This window comes from Adiantum capillus-veneris, chromosome 11 (genome assembly GCF_014529385.1).
Source record: "Adiantum capillus-veneris isolate H3 chromosome 11, ASM1452938v2, whole genome shotgun sequence".
Classification (NCBI taxonomy): domain Eukaryota; kingdom Viridiplantae; phylum Streptophyta; class Polypodiopsida; order Polypodiales; family Pteridaceae; genus Adiantum; species Adiantum capillus-veneris.
In genome coordinates this window covers 143,160,843-143,183,699 of record NC_140941.1, presented here as the reverse complement: position 1 = coordinate 143,183,699, position 22,857 = coordinate 143,160,843, and the positions used below count along the sequence as shown (strand labels likewise).

Below are 22,857 nucleotides of genomic sequence, written 5' to 3'. Positions count from 1 at the left end.
AATATTGTTACAATAAGAAATACCCTCCAATACTAGAGGAGAAGCATAAGTCCCCCTTTAACACTGGAAGGGGAAGGGCACGTTCTCTACCGTATTATTATATATGTGGAGAACGGTGCCAACTCCACACCATACATATGTTTTTTTCTTTTTTTCATGGACACAAGTATCGTAATGCATGAAATGCATCTCTCTTTATCTTTAGATTTATATTATAATGTGCATATTTCACCTTCGTACATCTTTAAATGCAAAATCTCATTTGTGATACAAGGCCATAGAGAGCTTTTGGCGAAAGATTTCAGGAGGAGATGCTATTGAGACAAGCTATGCCATGAGGTAAAATCCACACCACTTCCGTAGAAGCTGGGGTAGAACCTCAACCGCTCGTAAGCAATTTTGACATGTAGTGATTAATGGCTAAAATCAACAAGGCGCGTGAACTCTTGGTGATCGAGGAGGTGGACCGTGGGGGGTTTGCCCGTGGGGGGTCTTGCAAGCTTCGTTTGCTGACGTTTGCAAGCGTGAACTCTTGGCGATCGAGGTGGGGGGTTTGCCTCGTCACTATATGGCACGGCTCCGGGTCAGAGGGGATCTAGGGCCCAAATTTGGGAGGCAAGGCGGCTTTAATCTCCGCCGTCAAATCACACAGTGAACTAGGGGTGAACTGAGGGTGAACTAGGGGCGGGTAAGCTAGGGGTGGGTGAACTGGGGGTGAACTAGGGGCGCTTAAACTAGGATATGATCGTGTGCCATGCCAACATGGACAGTGACGCGCGCTAGCGTGGTGGTAGGACATTCGTGTGGCAACCGAGACGTCCCATGTTCGACCCACATCCCGCGAGGCGGGTGAACTAGGAGTGAACTTGGGGCGCCATTTTTACCCCGAGTTCACCCCGAGTTCACCCCTAGTTCACTACATGATCCGACGACCGAGATTAAAGCCACCTCGCGCCGCCAAATTTGGGCTTTAGATCCCCCCTTGCTAGAGCCGTGCCATATAGTGACGAGGGGGGGCCTGCCGAAATCGGGTATTGCAAGCTTCGTTTGCTGACGTTTGCAAGCGGGGGTGGACTATGGTGGCCGTGCGAAACTGCTGTAAACTTTCTTGATACCTAGGAGGGGGAAGGAAATCGTGCGCTGGGTTTTGATGACGTCGATCAGCTTTTGCACGTTCTAAACAAAACACAAACAAAGAGCCGTGGTGAAGCTCACGAGGACGCAGGATCACAACTTCACAAGCTCTTGAGTCGCTTCACAAAGCCGCAGAGTCAACCCTTCCCTTTGAGAGTAAACATTCATCCCGTTAAAGCTTACAGAGCCTAGCTACCCTTTAGCTCAAAAGCTTTCATTTTCAAGAGCCCTTGCTCGTTCCTCTCAGCCAAATAAGTGACTGCCTGCATTCTACAGCAGATCTCGGCTTTTTCGGCGACATCCTTGCGATGAGATCGGAGCTCTTCTGAGGGATTGATGTATGGAAAGTAAGAGAAACGTAAAGTAGCAGAATGAAAACTTCTTGGTGCGCGAACATTTGATAGTCATGCATTGTCAGGTGGAGTTGAGGATACTTTGGTTTTCAAAGAGATTAACCGCTACACAGTTCTAGTTCATTGAATCTTGGAAAAACAGATTTTGAGCTGAAAAGCGGCTAGTCTTTCATTCCCAGAACGTTTGTACTTTTGCAAAGAGCAGAGAGCGTACAGTTCAAAGTAACTGTCCAGGTTACGAATATAACAGGAAAGTGCGGCAGTGAGTAGTTTCCAATGCTCAGTTTTGAATTTTAAGGTAAAGTTTTACCATGCCATCTAGAAGAGGGAATGGAAACCCAAGATCTCGAGCAGGGAAATTCCGGATTCCGGTGGTCAGTTTGTTACTTGTTTCAGTAGTGACTCCTCTTGTTTTCTTGGCTGCAAGGCTAGGCAACTTCTCCTCCTCTGGTATGGAAAAATAAACTCTATGCTTTTTTATTTACTTGGATTGGCATTATCTGTTGTTTACCGAGTAGTTCTGGTTTCTTCTGTATAGAAGTACATGCATGCTTATTGTCTGTAGTTGAGTGGGCAGTCTTAATTAGGAAGTCTGTCTGATAGGTTGATGGACTTAGCTGTTTGTGTGGCTGGAACATGTCTCATTTTTTTACTGTGTTTGGTTTGGTGCAGGTGACAAGGATCTGTCAGGCAGCCTCACAAACACTGTTAAGTAATTTAAGGATATGTATAGCAGCAGATGATAACTCACTCTGGGGTTCTCATGCATTTCAATTGTTACTGCAGGGTGCAGATGATAAAAATCTGAATGCCCTGCAACAGATTGAGAGCTTGTTTTCTAAAGATGTAAGAAAGCATCCCGTTTACCCTTCCTTTCCTTATTATATTTGAGATTTGAGAAGCATCAGTAGCTGTCTTTTAATTCTTGCTAACTTCTATCAAATGCACCTTGCATCAGGTTCTTGATGTGATTAGAACAAACACGGATGATTCTGGGCCTTTGAGCCTGAATGTAATTGGAAGAAAGGACTTATCATCCTCTTGGGTTGTAGAGAAACCGGTCAAACTAAGCAAGGCTGAAGAAAATTCTTCTCAGGTAAGCAAATAATCTTTCTGACTGGTATTACGTGTTTGCACCGAGCTTTTACCAAGCAGATCTATGCACAAACTTATTCAAAACTTTTTGAAGGAAAATTTGAATGAGACACAAAGCAGAAAAAAAGGTTCAGTGCTTTCAAGTTTTAGCCTTGCATCTGTAAGGAGGGAAGCCTTGGATGTCCATGAGGGTGAGGAGACTCATATTCTGCAGGTAGTAGAGCTTGATAAGAAAGAAGGAGAACAGAGTGGGCGAGAGGACTCAGAACAAAGTTTTACTAGTAAGCAGATGGGAAGTAGATATGGACACTTGTTTAAAATTGCATTTTTCCATGTTACATTGCGTATCATGATGCGGTTGTACTTTTTATTCTGCAGATAAAGGTAGTGCAGCTGAGAGAATAGCAAGACTGGTATGGTAGCCTTAAAAAATCTCAAGATTATCTGTGAGCTGCCTGTACTTTTACTTAATTGAAGAAAAAAACCACTTGCCTGCCGTTGTCCTAAAAGGATGCGAACATTGTGCATTCAGCAAACACGACTTGAAAGAAAAGATAAGAGAGTGTTTGAGCTCACTCAAGGCGGTGAAGTGGCTGCACCAAGAATAGTCAAGGAAGTATCACAAAGAAAGAAAGAGATTGATGACAACGTTCTAAACAAGTACAGCATATGGAGGCCGGAGTTTGATGTTGATTCAGACGCTCTTGTCCGACTCATGCGAGATCAGCTCATAATGGCTAGGGTATATGCAAGTTTGGCCCACTCTCGCAATATGATCGATCTTCAGCGTGAGTTAAATATACGCATAAAAGAGAGTCACCGTGTTCTTGGAGAGGCAAATTTGGACGTGGATCTGCCACGCAGGTTGCTTTCTTTTATATTCATGTTACTCAAGCTGCAGTCTTTTTTCTATTTTATTCCCATTTTGGTATTGATCTTGTACTCATATATTGAGGGTAAGAAAGTTAGTAAGTGTAATGCTTTGTTCCCTTTATCATGCAAGTTTGAAAATCCAGGTTTGACCTGCTATGCTGAGACGTGTGAGACTTCTGAACAAGGATGACAAGTACTACTTGGTGACAAGTCGAAGTATTGTATGCCCAAATTGATTCTGTCAAAGAATGTCAATTTTCATTGGATTTGATTGTACTAGTATTTGTATCTGTATCGACTGTCCAAGAACCACTGATCATTCTTGAGATGCCTTGATCTGGGCAGGAGGCCAGGCTATCTTTGGGGGGAAAACCTATCGATAAATTTGTATGCATAACAGTTGCATTCGAAGAAGAATGCTCCGATATAGTTTTGAGCTACTGTTGGTAGAGTCTTGGTGGTCATCTCTTGGGTTCACCTATTTTTTAAGGAGTGAGGGCTTCTTTGCCATTGTAGCAGGCCTTGTAAGGTTGTTCTCCCATGTGATGGAAGATGGCTTATACCCAGTGAGTGTCAAGCCGGGCGAGATTTGGGTTGCCAACCAAGTTAAATGGGCTTGTGTGCCATGGATGGTGTTAAGTCTGTGGGCCGTTTTGTATTTTAATTCTATCCTTAACTTCTTTTTTCTTATGGTATTGGAGTTCGTGAGGATACTTTAGGCTTGTGTGCAGAGACATCAAGAGGAAAATTCTAGGCTTGCATGCAACAGGCTTAGGTAGTTGGTCTAGCTTCCTTGTTTGAGCCTAAAGGTTTATTTAGTTCCGTGTGGATGCTATGGCGGATGCCAAGATATGAAGATCATGTCCTGGCCAGTGGACTTAGTTTGAGTGGTCTAGACTTAGTTTGAGTGGTCTAGATGCATCATGAGAGTTGACGAAGAACATTTGCCCACCACTCTTTGGATAGACCTCTTGCAGGTGTCATTCCATCCATTGACGACGATGAGAGACGCCATGACTCCCATATTGCCTTTGTTGCAGGCATCTTCTACGTCACATGTTGCTTCTCCCGTTTGAGCAAGGTCACTTGTGGAGACTCCAATGAAGGAAATGCTACCATATTATGGTAGTTATTTGTGTAAACATAGTCTCAACACCTTTTTTCCAAACTAGGAGGGTTTTTTTCCCGGCTTGTATATATGCTCATCGTTCTAGTGCAAGCCTTATCTTTGTATTAGCACACTCAGCAGTACTATCTCCTGTGTTGTGTGCTCTTGAGCTTCTGCTTCCTCTTTGCCATTTTCTTGTGCGTTCTTGCAACTATATTTTCAACGTGTTGATTTTCTCTCTTTAAGAACGAATTTTTTGTCTAAAGATGAATTTTAAAGTAACAAAAAAGCGCTTTTCTTCTCCCTAAGAGAAGAAGTCGCAAAAGCAACAAAAGAAGTTTTGCCAACTTACAAAGTCTCGCCGAGGGTGGCACTTTATTAAAAGAGTTCCGCCAATTTATGGGACCCCGTTCGATGGGGCCCAAGTGACACAGATATTAAAATAAAGCAAGAACGCACACGAAGGACTAGTGTAAAAAGTGATGACGTGCAAGTTGTACGGATGCTTGGATTTCACGCTGACTCATGATTTGGTAGACTGTATAGTGAAACCGGCCCGTAGGGCGGTAGGCGTTGGCTTTCACCCGAAATTCTTTACTTTAAACACACACACAGAGCACTTTGCAAAGAGAACCTGCGACGGGAGTTAACACTTGAATACACACACGGCTCGGAAGCTAGAATGCTCCGAGCAGACGCCGACAACCTGTAGGCCCCAAAATTGGCGCCCCTTTCGGTATTTCTTTATTCTTTAGGAGGGTAAATTACAAGGTAAGGTCCTGGGAATCCTTCACGTGTATCCACCTAGATACCATTTGATTTGGCCAAATTTCGGCAGCATAACAGCCCCAAAACTTGCGCGAAACCAATTCCCCTGCTGGAACTCGCTTGCACTGTCGTATACCCTCTGATTCCTGTCCAAAAACAGTAAATTCAGCACACTGTATTTACTGGTTTTTGCCCTGTTTTCAGCCCCAAACAGTCCCCTAACTGTCCTTTGCCAGTGGGGCACGATTCCCAATGATCCTGGCGTCCGTATGGCTGAAAAACAGTCAAATTACAGCGCATACACAGCGCTGATTTTGCACCTGTACGGTGAGGTTATGACCCTCACCAGTGCCTGCTTTGGAGCAGCAGTTAGCTACCCCTGTTCCTGCTCAAGGAGGCTCTTGCCTCAGCACAAAAGCATGAACCCACACAACTGTACATCAGTCAAATGAGTAGCCCTTTTGTGGGGCATCACATAACTGCACGTAGGGGAGAAAGAGAGCAGTATGTAGCGTGCGGGGCATCACTCCCGTCACCATACTGTACATAGAGGGCAAGGTAAGCATTCCATAGCTTCTGTACCTGTTGCAATCCGCCTGTGGCTGAAAATGGCGCCCCCTTTGATGATATGCAGCTCGTTTTTGCCTCCCAGAGTGGCAGAATCGCTCACAAGCTGACACGTCGCCCAGTTTCCGAGTTTGGGCTTTCCCTGCTAAAAATATCTCAACTGGTGCGTCAGTTGACTTCGCGGCAGAGTTGTAAAGTGTTCCCCTAGTCATACCGAAGGTAATGACGCGAACACAGTTCGTGGCCCAAAATAGCAGTTCCCTAAATTTTAGGAGATGCTTCCGTTGGGCTCCCACTGGTCTTCTGACCATCTATCCTCATTGGGACCGCATCCAAAAATGCAATGTGGCCCAACTGTCGGATACTTTTTGTTGGTAGTCCCACCTTGACTTTACGCCTTAATTGAGTTCACTTCCTAGTATCCACCAACTTGCTAAGTACGACGGGGGGACCTATATGATCTTGCTCTGAGCCTAGACATCCTCTTACCATGCGAATTCCAGTGCCGACCACTTCCTGTCTGCGGGTGAATCTACCGTTCACATTGGCCATACAATGTCCGACCGTTTGCTACTTCAAAAAGAGGGTCTCAAAATAAATAAAATAAACCCCATTGGAAAGAAACCAACAACCAAGGTTAGCAGTTGCCACATCTCTGTGACATGGTTAATAACTGCCACGTCCTCGTGACATACCCCCCTCTTGAAATCGCAAACGTCCTCGATTGCATATCATAAATACACGCCACTGATGATCTTGTGCTATCAACACTCTTTTATCATCGCATGTATCCGCAAGAAAGGTCGTAACATACATAGATACAAATGACTTAATGAGGCCTTCATACTTTTGCCATTTCCATCTATGGCACTGAATTCATATGTACATTCGATGTACTAGCTCTATCATTACCCCTCTTTTGCACACGTTGGGTTGGGGCATAAGTAGGCTGTAACCCAAAGGCTTCAAGGTAAAGCTGCAATACATTTGGTGACTTTGACAGTTCATGCTCTTCCATCCACTTTGCATCCATAGGCGGATAGTTCTTGAACTTCACCAAATAGCGTCTTGCAACTTGTCCTTTAACTTTTCTGTCCTTATGTGCCAAAACTTGCTCAGGTACGAGGATCTCATCAAGTTCCTCAACTTCTGGCTGATCCTCAACTGGCATATCTTCTGGCACATCACCCACGAAGGGTCTTAGAAGACTCACGTGAAACGCATTATGAATCTTCCACGCATCAGGCAATTTCAGCCTGTAAGCCACATCGCTGATCTTGTCAAGCACTTGAAAAGGCCCATAGTAACGCATGCTGAGCTTAGGAAACAGCCGTTCCTTGCCCTTCATCTTCTTTAATCTTGCCTTTTCGAACCTTAAGAGAACCCAATCACCAGGTGATAGTAGCAATTCACGACGGTGACGATCAGCAGCCTTTTTCTGTTTTGCCTGAGTCTTCTCCAAGGCAACTTTAATCTTCTTATACATCTCATCCATGTTCTCAACATATCGATCTGCCTCAAAGATCTTGTCCTTTGTATGCAAAATGGGAGGAACCTTTTTGCCGCCTTCAACAATTTCAAAAGGTGCTTTGCCAGTAGACGAATGCACCGTATTATTGTACGCATACTCAAGCATAGGCAAATACTGTTCCCATTTGCCCTTATTATCTGACACATAGCATTTCAGCAGATCTAAGACAGTAGAATTGGCCTCTTCTGACTGTCCATCAGTTTGTGGATGAAACGAAGACGAGAACTTGAGCGTAGTACCCATGTTCTCAAACAATCCTCTCCAGAACAAACTGGTCATGCGAGGATCACGATCACTGATAATCGATTGTGGCATACCATGGTACTTAAACACATTGTACATGAACAAGCGTGCCATCTGATCAGATTTTATCTTCTTCCTGACAGGGATAAAATGGGCCTGCTTGCTGAACCTGCAGATAATGGTCCATATACCATCATTCCCTGTTGGCGTCCTTGGAAGATCAAAGATAAAGTCCATAGCAATGCTTTCCCATGGCTTATCCGGAATCGGGAGTGGTTGTAACAACCCTGGTGCCTTTTGCCTGTCAAACTTGACCTTTTGGCAAACTATGCATGCTCGCACAAAGGCATCCACATCTCTCCTCAAGGTAGGCCAATAGAAGAACGTCTCTACCGCTTTAACTGTTGCATCAATGCCACGATGCCCTGCATACGGTGGGACATGACTCTCTTCCATGACCTTATGTCGCAGTGGCCTAGTGACACAAAGTCTGCCATGCATCATCATAAAACCGTCTCTGAGGAGGTAGTGCTCGTGATGTTGCCCCTCTTGTAACTGTTCAAAGATCCTTGCAAAATCTTCATCAGCAGTATACTGTTCCTTCATGTCATCTAACTCATGATGATAAGGAATTGACACAGCTGAAATTTGTGGCTTTCTTGATAACGCATCAGCCACAACATTCTTCTTGCCTTCCACATGCATAATCTGGAAGTGGAACATGGAAAGAATGTTTGCCCATCGCATATGCTTTTCGGATAACTTTAACTGTGTCAAGAAGTATCGCAAGGTCTGATGATCTGTTTGGACAACAAAATCAGCACCTAAGAGGTAGTGCTTCCAGCTAGAAAGCGCATGAATCACGGCCAAGAGTTCTTTCTCATAGACTTGCATAGTCCTCTCTGGCCCTTGCAAAATTCGGCTTTCATAGGCTACTACCCGTCCATCTTGCATTAGCACTGCTCCGATGCTACTGCCACACGCGTCACATTGGACCACAAATGACTTCCTGAGATCTGGCAAAACAATAACTGGATCTGAAGTCAACTTTTCCTTTAAGAGACTAAAAGCTGAAATCTCTTTTTGGGTCCATCTGAAAGTGACCTCTTTCTTTTGCAATGCGTGAAGAGGCGATGCTATCTCTGCAAAATTTCTGATAAACCTTCTATAGTAGGAACACAATCCCAAGAAGCTTCTGACATCGTGCACAGTCTTCAAGTCTGGCCATGTCTTGATAGCTTCGACCTTTGCGGGATCCATTCTAACACCATCCTTTGAGACTATGTGGCCCAGAAAGTGGATCTCTTCAAGGAAGAATTCACTTTTCTCAGGATTGACAAGTAACCTGTGACTGCGCAGCTCTTCGAACACAATGGTCAAGTGATGCCTATGCTCCTCTTCATTCTTCGAATACACAATCATGTCATCGAAGAATGTTCCAACAAACTGTTGATGCGAGCGGAAAATCCGGTCCATCATTCTGTTGAACGTGGCAGGAGCATTTGTTAGCCCAAACGGCATCACTAGAAACTCATAAAGACCAAATGTCGTTCTAAACGCAGTCTTGTGCACATCCTCTAGGCTTATACGAATCTGATGGTACCCACTCTTCAGGTCTATCCTGCTGAAAATTGCAGCACCCTCTAAACGATCGAGAATATCATCAATGCGAGGAATAGGAAACCTATTCTTGATGGTATTCTTATTCAACGCACGGTAATCAATACACATGCGCCATGAGCCATCCTTCTTCTGCACTAGGAGCACTGGGGAGCAAAAGGGTGAAGAACTAGGCTGAATCAGCCCCTTCTCTAATAACTCTTCAACCTGGCCCATAATCTCTTTCTGCTGCGCCGCACTAACCCTGTAGGGAGGTCTATTTGGTGGGCTACACCCTGGCACCAAATCTATCCGATGGTCCTCAGGTCTCTCTGGCGGTAATTGCGACGGTAATGAATCAGAAAAACAGTCACTAAACTTTTGCAAAAATGCTGACCTTTCTTTATCTAACACAGATAAATTTGACTGATCCCTATCTGAGACATCACGTGCAAAAATCAAGTACACAGAAAGATGATTCTTTATTACAGAAGTGATAGCAGAAGCTGATACAATAGGGACTGACTCTCCTTTAAGCTTTACATCCAAGATGTGAGTTTTGCCCCTATGCTGTACAGTGATCTTTTTGTTGTAGGCATCTAAGACTCCATGCACTCGGAACATCCACGGGATCCCCAACAAGGCATCACAACCTTCCAGCGGCATGATGTAAAACTCTTCAGTGTCCACATACGACTGAATATGCAGACGCAGTTTTCCAATGATAGGAGTAACACACTCTGAGTGGCCAGGACATGCCAACCCTGCCTCTGCTGTGTACCCCATCTCTTCAGCTTTGATGCCGAGCTTCATAGCTAACTCTGGTGAGATAAAGTTGGCTTTGGCACCTGGATCAAAGAAGATGAGTGCCGTCTGATCCCTAACTTTACCCCATGCCCTGCATAACTCACTGGCATCTGTGCTGGGCCTGTCACCCACCATGTCTGGCACTAAACCTGCCGTGGGTTTAGGCTTCTTGCCTTTCTGGCCTTCTTTATCCTCTGAGTCAGCTGGCCTTTTTCTTTGTGGACAATTGATAGAAATATGACCAGGCTGCTCGCATATAAAGCATTTGTTTTCAGCCATTAGGACCTTCTTTTCCTCGAGCGACTTGCGCACAAAAGGCTTCCTTTTCTGTTTCTTTGCCTGCGCTCCAGAAGTCCCAGCTGAATCCTTGTCCTTGGTGGCGTTTTCTGACCCCTGTGACGCATCAGGAGCCGTCTTCACAAAGGGCTTCTTCGCTGAATTTTTCTTCTGCTGCCCTCCTTTATCACTGCTCGGAAATGCACTGTCCTCTCCTTTCAACAGGGCAAGACCAGTGTTCGCAACTTCCATAAGCTGAGTAAGGGTAGCCACTCTATTCTTTGTACAGTAATCGCGTAGCCCTTTAGGCAACCCACAACAATACTTCTCTATCTGCTCTGTCAGTGGCACAAATCTGTAGGAGGTCACTGAGAGTAATGCTTTACAAAACCTCCTATTGTACTCCAGCAAGCTCTTGCACGAAGCTGCCGTAAGCTGGTGCCAATCTGTCAAGACATCGGCTTCAAATTCATTTGATAGCCAAGCAGATGCAAACATTTGCTTGAAGTAAACCCAAGTGGCGGGTGCCTGTCCTTGCATTAACAATGTCGTCCACCAGGTAAGCGCATTGTCCTTTAAGAAAGTGGTAGCTTTCCTGACCTTCGAGGCCTCTGTAAAATTCCCTCCCGCATAAGCTGTATCAAACTGCTGGAGGAAAGTGAGTGCCTTTGTCTTGTCCTCGAAACCACTGAAGGTATTGAACTTTACTGCTGCACCACCCTCTTTGTAAGCCTTCGGCTTCTCTAGTGCCCCCAAATTGTCATACGGAATGGTCTGCAACATGGGCACTGTACTAGGCATGATCGGCACGTGTTGGCCATTCACATTTTGCGTCAGAGGTGCGATATCTGGCTGCTGTCCAGAAAAACCAGCCATGCCAAAATGACCCTGTGGCACCCCAAACTGGCCCTGGTTGCCGTGGAAACCTTGCTGCATGCCGATAGTACCATACATGGGGTTTGGCATGATGCCTTGCATACCCCCAAACACTGTTCCTGGCATGTACGGCTGACTTCCAGACGCATAACCAGCCATACTTTGGAACACTGATCCACCCCCGAAATACCCAGGATGTACCGTGGGTGGTGGAAAAACTGAGTGCATAGCCTGGTATCCAGCTCCCTGTCCATTCAAGACAGCATGCTGGCTCTGAAAGGTGGCGGGCTGAACTGGCATAACCTGTGGAATAGGCGTTCTAGCCACCTGTTCAAGCACGGGAGGAACCTGCTTTGGAGCCCCCGACTCCGCAACATGCGAGTGTTCCCTTTCCTCCTGCGCCTCATGAAGTACCTGGGCTTGAGCTTCAACAAGCTCCGTACGCGGCGTAGGTTGCCTATTTTGCTGTTGCACTGGTGGCGCTTGTAAGAATTCCATAAACCTCGGATTCTGCACCAGTTGCGAAAAGACATTCACCGCGGCAACTAACTGAGTCTTAAACGCATCATCCTCAAGTTGCCCTGTCATAAAGCCCTTTACTACTGGAGGGACATTCACGTTGACAGGAGGTACAGACTGACGTGGCCGTGAGCTCTCGCCAATCTCAAAAACCATAGGAATCTCCTGCCTGTCCTTTGGAGAGGAACCCTCTTCCATAATTCCCTTCCCCTTGTCGGCCATAGTGTAATCCCCGTGTTCTTGCACTGTGTGTCTTTACCCTGAACAATCCAGGCTCACTCTTTGAGGAAAAAGTGATTGATATCCCGGCAATGGAACCATGAAACCGGCCCGTAGGGCGGTAGGCGTTGGCTTTCACCCGAAATTCTTTACTTTAAACACACACACAGAGCACTTTGCAAAGAGAACCTGCGACGGGAGTTAACACTTGAATACACACACGGCTCGGAAGCTAGAATGCTCCGAGCAGACGCCGACAACCTGTAGGCCCCAAAATTGGCGCCCCTTTCGGTATTTCTTTATTCTTTAGGAGGGTAAATTACAAGGTAAGGTCCTGGGAATCCTTCACGTGTATCCACCTAGATACCATTTGATTTGGCCAAATTTCGGCAGCATAACAGCCCCAAAACTTGCGCGAAACCAATTCCCCTGCTGGAACTCGCTTGCACTGTCGTATACCCTCTGATTCCTGTCCAAAAACAGTAAATTCAGCACGCTGTATTTACTGGTTTTTGCCCTGTTTTCAGCCCCAAACAGTCCCCTAACTGTCCTTTGCCAGTGGGGCACGATTCCCAATGATCCTGGCATCCGTATGGCTGAAAAACAGTCAAATTACAGCGCATACACAGCGCTGATTTTGCACCTGTACGGTGAGGTTATGACCCTCACCAGTGCCTGCTTTGGAGCAGCAGTTAGCTACCTCTGTTCCTGCTCAAGGAGGCTCTTGCCTCAGCACAAAAGCATGAACCCACACAACTGTACATCAGTCAAATGAGTAGCCCTCTTGTGGGGCATCACATAACTGCACGTAGGGGAGAAAGAGAGCAGTATGTAGCGTGCGGGGCATCACTCCCGTCACCATACTGTACATAGAGGGCAAGGTAAGCATTCCATAGCTTCTGTACCTGTTGCAATCCGCCTGTGGCTGAAAATGGCGCCCCCTTTGATGATATGCAGCTCGTTTTTGCCTCCCAGAGTGGCAGAATCGCTCACAAGCTGACACGTCGCCCAGTTTCCGAGTTTGGGCTTTCCCTGCTAAAAATATCTCAACTGGTGCGTCAGTTGACTTCGCGGCAGAGTTGTAAAGTGTTCCCCTAGTCATACCGAAGGTAATGACGCGAACACATTTCGTGGCCCAAAATAGCAGTTCCCTAAATTTTAGGAGATGCTTCCGTTGGGCTCCCACTGGTCTTCTGACCATCTATCCTCATTGGGACCGCATCCAAAAATGCAATGTGGCCCAACTGTCGGATACTTTTTGTTGGTAGTCCCACCTTGACTTTACGCCTTAATTGAGTTCACTTCCTAGTATCCACCAACTTGCTAAGTACGACGGGGGGACCTATATGATCTTGCTCTGAGCCTAGACATCCTCTTACCATGCGAATTCCAGTGCCGACCACTTCCCGTCTGCGGGTGAATCTACCGTTCACATTGGCCATACAATGTCCGACCGTTTGCTACTTGAAAAAGAGGGTCTCAAAATAAATAAAATAAACCCCATTGGAAAGAAACCAACAACCAAGGTTAGCAGTTGCCACATCTCTGTGACATGGTTAATAACTGCCACGTCCTCGTGACAGTATAGACTTTCGTGAATTGCGCTGCAGCATGATGACGTGGCAGTTGTACGGATTTCCGAGATTAGCGTTGGCAGCTTTCCAATTTCAGTTTTTGGACCAGATGTTTTTGAGTTTGAAGCTTTTCATGTAGAATGGTTTTCATGGGCCTAGGGCCTTTTAATATGTGCCATGGGCTCATTCATTCTCTGGCATGCTCATGCGTGGAGGTGCAGAGCATGGAGTACCGACGTTGTACAGAGTTGTAGCAATATAAAGAAATATCGAAAGGGGTGCCAGGGTTTGGGGCTAGTGCTCTCTCGGGGTGAAACTCCGCCACTCCTCGTCTCGTGTGCCGTGCATCTCGTTTAGTTCAGTTGTGTGAAATGCTTAATAGTTTGTCTCGTCTGCTCTTTCCCCCTGGCACCTGGTGCCTTCTCGTTACAGTTGTATCGGAGCTTTAGGCGTGTGCTTTTCTGAAAGCATACCGGTCCTTCAAGAGCAGATAGAGCAAGATGGCACTTTCAGATTTTACATGATTTTTTTTTTCTTTTTTGGTTTCTTGAGAGAAAAACTTGACCTAGATGGACCTGCAGATGGAAGTTATGGATTTGGATGAAGAAGAAACGACACTCAAGAAAGAAGCTAAAGAACCTCATATTTTTTTCAATCAAAGAATCTTCGTGTCCCTGTCTCGGACTTACAAGTCACTCCCATCCTTATTCCATCGCCCGTCTTCATTGCTCTGTCTTAAGGGGCATAAGCCATAAAAAACCCAAGACCACTTGCAAGAGAAGGAGGAGATGAAGAAGGAGCTCGTCTCGACGAACCCTGTGCATTGATGCAAGTAGCTTTTGATTTCGACAATTTTGAAAAATTAAGCTTCTGCTTGCCACGGAAACCCTAGCAGGTTACAACTTGAAATTTCTCGACATCTCTCAGTAGGTGCCTCTTCTCGAATTGATAACCTTGGAGGCCTAGTGTGATTGCTATATCATGGGACTACCATCACCACTACAGGTACACTGCCTTACGAATTAAGAGCTTATGGATCATGTCGCGATTGGCTACAAACTTCTGGAAGAAACCTAACCCTAATTTTTGTGTAGGTCTCAGGATGGAAAGCCGGTTGTCTTTTCGAGCTGTCTAGAATGCTTTTTCAATTTGATTTAGCAGTTTTTTGAATCTGCTTGAGAAAATGTTTAGAGATCCTATTTGGAATTTGTTTGAAATGGATGGTATTTGTTTTAAACCTGTCTTGGTGCCGATTTGAATTGTTCGACTCTGGGTTTAATACTGGTTTCAATGATTAGTAATTTATTTCCAGGAGGAGTATTGACGAGAATTGAGATTGAGAATGCTTGCCCATACTCATGGCCCGGACCCTTCTGGCTATTTGCGAGGGGAGTATTGAATGTTTGAAAAGTGTTGTTTTTACTCATGGCCCGGACTTGATGGTTATTTAGAGGGAGAGTATTGAATGTTTGTGCTGTTGTTACTCATGGCTCGGACGTGGATGGTTATTTACGGGGGGAGTATTGAATGTTTGTGCTGTTGTTACTCTTGGCTCGGACCTGGATGGTTATTTAGGAGGGAGTATTGAAGTCTGAGCAGTGGTTACTCTTAGTACCTCCAAGCGACGCAGGCTGCGGTTTGGGGAGCATTTGGGTGTAAAGGGCCTCTATATCTCATGGCCCGGACCTCTTAGGTTATTTGCGGGAATGATGAGGGAGTCGTTGAACAGCTCATGGCCCGGATCGGGATGGTTATTTGCGGGGGGGGGGGGGGGGGTGTTCATCGGCGACTTTATGTTTCTATGTCTTATAACATACATATGTAAGCATCTGTGTTGCATTGTGATGTGCCAATCACTGAAATTTCCTAATTGGGTGAGATTGCCTGGGTATGTAATTTTAGTGCTTCGAGACACCCGTTCAAGATCAGCACGGTCTGGGTGTGATGGCTAATTTTGCTACGCCGGAATATCAAGAGCTCCGATTTGGAATGAGAGAATTGATTGTCCCTTGGAATGTCCCTCTCGATGACCCTCGTAAATTTTTGAGCTAACTTGAGTTGTTTTGGTGATACATGGTTACTGCGGACGGTTACTCTTCTTTCAAGAAGGGGGGATATCAACTGCTGATGTGTCTAGCCACTGAAGACCCGACGGGTTAGGGTTCTCTAAACCTAACCCTAGCCGACTTGCAGATCCCGACCAAGGGGCCTAAAACCTAAGAGAAGTAGTAGTAGAAGAAACAAAAGCAACATATGAAGTTTTGCCAACTTACAAAATCTCATCGAGTGGGGGGGAGCAAGATAAGAGCATGGTTCATGATGCTCAAAGGAGTAAAGCAATTCTATGTACTCTTTCCATACAGAATTTGGCTAGAGAAATTTGTGCTTGAGAGTACACGAGAAGACTTCTATGCTTGATATATGTGTGGTAGCCAGGTTGGTGGGATTGTCTTATTGTCCAACTCTACATTTCCAGAAGCATGTATATCTCGGATTCCCATCATAGAATCTATGTGATATCAAGAGATATCAACATATATTATTGGCATGCAAGCGAGGTCGCTTACAGTATTTCAAGGGTGGGGTGTGTCACGAGAAGGTGTATTTTTCCTGTTGCTTTCTTTAAATATGTACTACATATATATATATATATATATATATATATATATATATATATATATATATATATATATAAAATAAAATAAAATAAAATAAATTTTTTTAACTTGTTTTCTTTGAAACCCTTGAAAGGGTGCAAGTAGACATTGCATGGCTAGTGTAAAACGGTTGCGGCCAAAGGGGTTTCTCACATCGGGAATCTAGGTCAGTCAGTGTGGGACTGGTCGGGTCAATTAGCTTTGAATTCTGATGAGTATGGAAGCCTGTGCGGGCCAAATGGAATTTGGGCCACTAGGAAATTAAACCAAAGGGGAAAACTGGACACATGGCAGTAGGAGGGCAACCTGCAAGACACCTCAGCAAGAGGGGGCGCCCGAGAGAGAGAGAGAGAGAGAGAGAGAGAGAGAGAGAGAGAGAGAGAGGGGCTGATTTTTGAAGCATTGTGACCTACAGTGTGTGTGTGTGATTAGTGGGTGCAGGTTTCACAGCTTTAATGAAAAGCTTGCCTTCTCCTTTGTCTTATGCAGCTCGATGATTTGCTCTCGTGCATCTCTCTCTTTCCTTTGCGCATATTGTAATGCCCTGCAGGTTTAGGGTTTCACACCTGAACTGCAAGAGAACACTAGGGGAGCCTCGGGAAGGCCTCGTGATGCTTAGACAGGGCTTCGGGCAGTTGGCAGTGACAAAACAGGGAATTACAGCACCCTGAATTTCTGTTACAGCTACTAAATTGCAAGGGAATCCATCTTGTACATGTTTTTTTGACCTACAGGGGTTTTGGCATAGTTATGTTGCTGAAATTGGGTCAAAAACCTGCAATTGCAGCCCTCTCCAGGTTTGGATGTCACAAGGCGGGCACCACGTGCCAATGGAAAAGAACAGACTAAACATACTTTTAGCATTTCAATAACCACTGAACTAAAAGAGAGAGACGACATGCGACACTGAGTGGCGGAATTCCACCCCATAGAGTATTGGCCCCAAACCTTTGCGCCCCTTTCAATATTTCTTTATATTGCATCAACACAGTACAAGCTAAATACTATTGCATCAACACAGTACAAGCTGGTACTCCAGACTCTGCACCTTCTCCAAGAAGCATGCCAGAGAATGAGCCCTAACCTCATATTTAAAGGCCCTTGGCCTGAAAAGCAGTTACAGTAAAAAGCCTTTAAAACTCAAAAGCTTCTGGTCCAAAAAGCAATGCCAAAAGCTACCAGCTTTTCGTAAATCGCATTGGTGTCCGTACAGTAGGCCACGTGTCAGCCCACCACGTCAGCAAATGAGGTTTAGGATTAGGATTAGGGTTTTTGATTTTAGGGTTAGGGTTTCGTGCAGAATTAGGGTTAGGGTTTCAGCAAAATTAGGGTTTCGGGTAGAATCAGGGCTTCTGATTTTAGGGTTAGGGTTTCAGCAGAATTAGGGTTTTGACACATCAGCAGTTTGTCACACTGGACAGCTTTGTGAGACTTTGATCTATGTGTTCGGATCGCCTATTTTCAATTGAATAAAGAAATACCCAAAGGGGCGCCAGTCTTTGGGGCCTACAAGGTGTTGGTCTTCGTGTGCGCAGTGACATTCTAGTCGTTGGATGCACCTGTGCTCTCTTTTCTTCTCAGTGCTATGTGTAAAGTTAACAGGCAATTGAATTAGTACCGCCCTCTACTGTGTACAAATTAGCCATCCCTAGGGAGATGATCTTGATTTTCCCAGTTTTGGTTCTAGGTTCCAGATGTATATTTTCTTTCGGATTCTCTTATCTCGGGTGATCTAGTTCCACAAGTGGAGACTGTTGGAGAGTTATGGCAGTCATCCATGGTCCGAGTGTTCTCCCTTTAGAGGGGGTGTGGAGCCAGCTTGGTAGTCAGTTTCTGGGACTACCTTCTACAATTCTAGTGGTTCCATGTGTAGCGGACAGGACTGACACTCTTTTTGGTGGCTTTCATAGCATCTTGTCCTTCTCTTACAGAGCTTGGATGTAGGGTCCCTTGATCTTGCTGTGGTACCTGCAGTCTCAGTATTGATATGCATTTCTTTCTGTTGGATGTTTGTTCCCAATTCACTTTGAGAGTTGGGTGATATCCTCTCGGGATGTGTTCCAAACAGATGAAGATCAGTAGCAGTTTTCACTCAGTCCTGATGAAGTCAACCTGAACACTATTTCATCCCATAAAGCTGTGTCAAGGGACGACACAGGCAAGGAGGGGGGGAATGTTAGCAACGAGCTAACTCCGATACCATTTTTGGAGCTCTCATTGTAAAAACACTTACTATTTTTTTTAAATCGGGAATATTGTTACTCCTATTTTTTGGATAAACTTTGTAATAGATGAGCCGGGCTACAAGCTTCCAAATTTTATCAACGTGTCATTACCTATCTTTAGTTAGAGCTCCCAGATTATTAGTTTTGATCACCAAAAACCTTGGCTAACGTATAAAAGCCAATTTTTGTAAGTTATTATTAAGTTTTGGATAATGAAACACAGTGTGAGCTAACGACACTTACTTCTCTCCTTCTCACGCTTCCTACTCCCTCCCCGGTTGTCACATTGCAGTCGTGTTTGTTGCATTGCAACCGCAGGTAAGAGCTCTACGCATTGACGTAAACACTTCACGGTCGTTAGATATAGTTTGCAGTTCATCATGATACATGGTGGTTAGTGCAATTCTTTGGTTCTTTATCATCAGACAATTGATTTCTAAGTAGCCTTGGTTGTCCGCATTCTTTGGATTTCTCGTGGCAATGGAGATTCTGGCATGTGCTATGTGACGGGAGGTACAAGTTTTTGACTCTTTTCTCAAGGATGGAGCACATGAGAGTTGGGAAATGATCTGGATATTGGTAGTTTATGTTGTTACCTTTTGATGCATTCTCTTAGAGCGGTTAACAACAATACTGGTTGTGCGACTTGTGAGTCGGTTGAGTTGAGGAGATTCTTGATAGAGCTGGTTTACTTTGAGCGAACAATAATTTTACTTCCCAAACATCTTTCGGGGATAGTAGGTTGGATGATAGTAGGACGCCTTGTATTTTTCAACCTCATAGTTCTATAGCAGATATCCTCATCGATGAAACCCTCTCTTCTCAAGCTTCCTTGTCGGTCTTCCTTTCGAGGAGCTAAGAGGGGGTGTTAGAGTTATGGCATTTCTCTGGATTTGTTTAGTCAATCCAATTTTTCCTAGGGGACAGGTGTTAAGGAGTGAGGGCTGTTTTGTGGCTGTGCCTAGCCAATGTGAGGCAGTTTTCTCATATCCGGATGCTTTAGCCATGTTAAGCTCAAGGTTTTGGCTTTGTTACTTGGCCATACAAGCTCCTGCTTGCCTTGGGTATTTTTCCCAAGCCGGGTTCTTGCCTTCCCAAGACCCCAGGGGCCTTTTGGGCACCTTTCATTGCTATTTTCCCATTTATGGGCTTTTTGTTGGGTCGTGAGGGCTAGGCATGTGGGTTGGCAGCTTTTGGTGGGGACCTATATGGGGCACCCTCCCTTGGGTGCCCCGGTGGGAAGCTGTAGGAGGCCGACACCCAGTAGGCAGGAGAGGGGGCAGCCTCCCATACCAGCTTTTTTGGGCAGCCAGCATGAGCGGAGGTTGGGGAGACGTGCAACAGGAGGGGCAGCCGGTCAGGCACACAATAGTCCTTCCACACGCGTTGCAGTTAGTTCCCCATGCACCCGGAGCAACAATACTAGATCCGATCATCCTCAAGGCATTTCTTCCTTTGCCAGGAGGAGATCTAGACTTGTTGTCCTCGTGCTTGCTTGGTGGTTTCCCAGGTGTTGTCAGAGGTCTCATGTGTAGGAGCAGTTGGCAGTGTCACGAGTAGTCGCAGTTGTGTACCTACCCCGGGTCTGTCCATTGGGGCATGCCAGATCTATGCCGGACCACCCTTGGTCACTTGCATGAGCAGTTGTGATCAGCATGGAGAGCCTTTCCGAGATGTGTGTGTGTGTGTGTGTGTGAGGAGAGACGAGCCCAGATGATGGCTTACTCAGAGGCGTTCATCAGGGCAAACCTTGCCCTGACCCTCCCATAAACTACATTTTACACCCCCCCCACTAGCATAGGATGGAGCTAGCTAGATTGATGCATTTGCATGGTTGACTTACACCACTCTGCTGCTTCACATAGGTCTAGGGCATACTTGTACGGCTAGTATGTCTCCGGGCTAGCCTAGGTTCTACCTGGTCCGGCCGCGCGAGTTAAGTTGTTTATGAGTCTCATGTTTGAAAGCTCTGTGAATTTAATTTCAGTATAATATGGTTTTTTTTACCAAATGGTACGTACCTATTACGTACCTGAAAGGTGGTTCAGTATTGAAGTACGTTTCGTACGTACCTTAACCATGCCGTACGCCACGTACCTTTCCACCTTGTATTAGAGGAGGACACACGAGATATGGCCGTGACATCGGCATATGGGATTTTGACATTCCCAGAGAAGACACCACCATCTTGGGTGGACAGACACTTACCACTTGACCTCGACATGTCAGATCACTTGCTTACATAGGAGCATCTACATGGACTTAGGGAGAGGATCTTGGATCTCTTCTTAGACTGCTTGGATCTACAGACCGGAGTGGGACTTGAGTGCTTTGGACTCTCTTGAGGAGTTTACCCGCGAGATGCGAGAGATCAGGCATCCCGTGACTACATCCGGAGTCACTCGGAGCTTTGCTTGGATGGTAGTGCAGTTGCTCTTCTACACTCCTGATCATTTGGATTGCTACCTTCAGAGTTGCTTACACTCACCCTCCGTAACCTTACAATAGACTTATCCCCCCTCCTAGGCAGTAGGCCACTCCCAGCTCATTCACATTGAGAGCCACACCGATAGGCGGCTTGGTGGCGTTGTTGGCGTAGATTCTGTTTTGGTTGACACCGAAGGATTGGAGGCAGGAGATACAGGCAAGACGGCGCAGAAAGATTGGTCTCTTAGAGGATCTTCACAATGCAGACTGTTCAGTCCGGCTTCTTTTGGATGATTACGGTGCAGACAGCTTGGTCTGACCACTCCTCTTCTCAGAGGCCCTACACAGTGTAGATTGTTGAGTCTCGCTTTTATCTCATCTTGGATTACCCTACCTACTAACACGACACCATCCGATGGTGGTGTCACAAGACGGGCACCACGTGCCAATAGAAAAGAACAGACTGAACAGACTTTTAGCACTTCAATAAAAACATAACTGAGAGAGAGAGACGACACGCGACACGGAGTGGTGGAATTCCACCCTAGAGAGTATTGGCCCCAAACCTTGGCGCCCCTTTCGGTATTTCTTTATATTGCATCAACACAGTACAAGTCGTACTCCATACTCTGCACCTTCTCCAGGAAGCATGCCAGAGAATGAGCCCTAACCTCATATTTAAAGGCCCTAGGCCCCAAAAGCAGTTTACAGTAAAAAGCCTTCAAACTCAAAAGCTTCTGGTCCAAAAGCAAAGCCAAAAAGCTGCCAGCGCAATTTACGAAACTATGTACAGTCTGCCACGTCATCAGCTAGCGCAAAACGCGGAAATCTGTACAGCCTACCACGTCATCATGTCAGCGCAATTTTCGAAAATCTGCCACGTCATCAATTTGTGTATGTGTGTGTAGGTCCTGCTTTATTTTAATCCTTTGTCACTTGGGGCCCCATCGGACGGGGTCACCATAAGTTGGTAGGACTTCTTTTGTTACTTGTTCTTCTTAGAGTTTAGGCCCCTCGGCCGACATTTACAAGTTGGCTCCCTTCCTCAGGGCTTTGACACGTCAGCAGTTTGTTACAGTGGTCTGTGCGGTTTGTCGGTGACTGCTGCAGCTTATGGTAGCTTTTATAGTGTAGACTGTTCAGTTTGGCTTTCCTTCATTCGGAGGAGTTTACTACGCAGATTGCCACATCGGGCCTTCCTGGAGTTTTACATAGTTTAGCCACCTGGCCACACTGGGTTACAGGTTCATGCATCGACAAGCTTCCGGTCATTCTCATGACGATTCCTGGGCTTCCTTATTTTCTCCAGATTGGTTTGACTAGAGACACCACATATCCTAGTGGGCAGGACACTTGCAGGTCTATTAACACTTCTTTCACAACAAGGAGTTGTTTTCACACTCAGTTCGGGACCTTCACGTAGTATAGCAGCTTGCTACACTGCTCGTGACGACACTTTACCATGGAGATTTCTTGGCGGTCGGGACACCCCAGACTGCGGCTACACTCACGGAGTTCACTTGAGTATTGTCTTTCAGTGGACATCGCAGCATACATCTTCATCATTTGCCTCACATCTTCGGCTTCACGCGGTTTGTTCAACATCTGGTGTTGAGAGGGGGTGTTAGACTTACACCACTTTGCTGCTTCACATAGGTCTAGGGCATACTTGTACGGCTAGTATGTCTCCGGGCTGGCCACCCATAGCCTAGGTTGTACCTAGTACGGCCGCCCGAGTTTGGGTCCGGGCGCCCACCTTGTCCGGGCGCCCACATATATATTTCCATATATCTTTTCTTGTTGGGTCGTGGGGGATTTTTTCTAGGAATTGCGTGCCCTACCTCCCCTTGGGCACCTATTTATGGGGCCAGGGGGGACTGATCGCCCCTCTTCCCACATCTTGCATTTGTGTTCTCTCTCTCTCTCTCTCTCTCTCTCTCTCTCTCTCTCTCTCTCTCTCTCTCTCACGCTTCCGCACATCGCTCTCACAGTAGACATGCACATAT

General features: G+C 45.8%; 1 protein-coding gene across 3 annotated transcripts in view; it reads left to right on the top strand.

Annotated features, from left to right (window-relative positions):
• Positions 1-1,075: 1,075 nt before the first annotated feature.
• Positions 1,076-22,857, top strand: part of LOC147448144 (polygalacturonate 4-alpha-galacturonosyltransferase-like) — a 35,185-nt gene continuing 13,403 nt past the window's right edge. The window contains exons 1-7 of one of the 3 annotated variants that reach the window (XM_086524003.1): positions 1,076-1,937; positions 2,160-2,194; positions 2,274-2,333; positions 2,446-2,583; positions 2,677-2,863; positions 2,961-2,995; positions 3,115-3,446. In XM_086524003.1, coding sequence (XP_086380129.1) covers positions 1,799-1,937; positions 2,160-2,194; positions 2,274-2,333; positions 2,446-2,583; positions 2,677-2,863; positions 2,961-2,995; positions 3,115-3,446 — 926 coding nt within the window. In that variant the 5' untranslated portion in view covers positions 1,076-1,798. Of the gene's footprint in view, positions 1,938-2,159; positions 2,196-2,273; positions 2,334-2,445; positions 2,584-2,676; positions 2,864-2,960; positions 2,996-3,114; positions 3,447-22,857 lie in introns of those variants that run through there. The other 2 variants (XM_086524004.1, XM_086524006.1) reach the window with 2 other exon arrangements.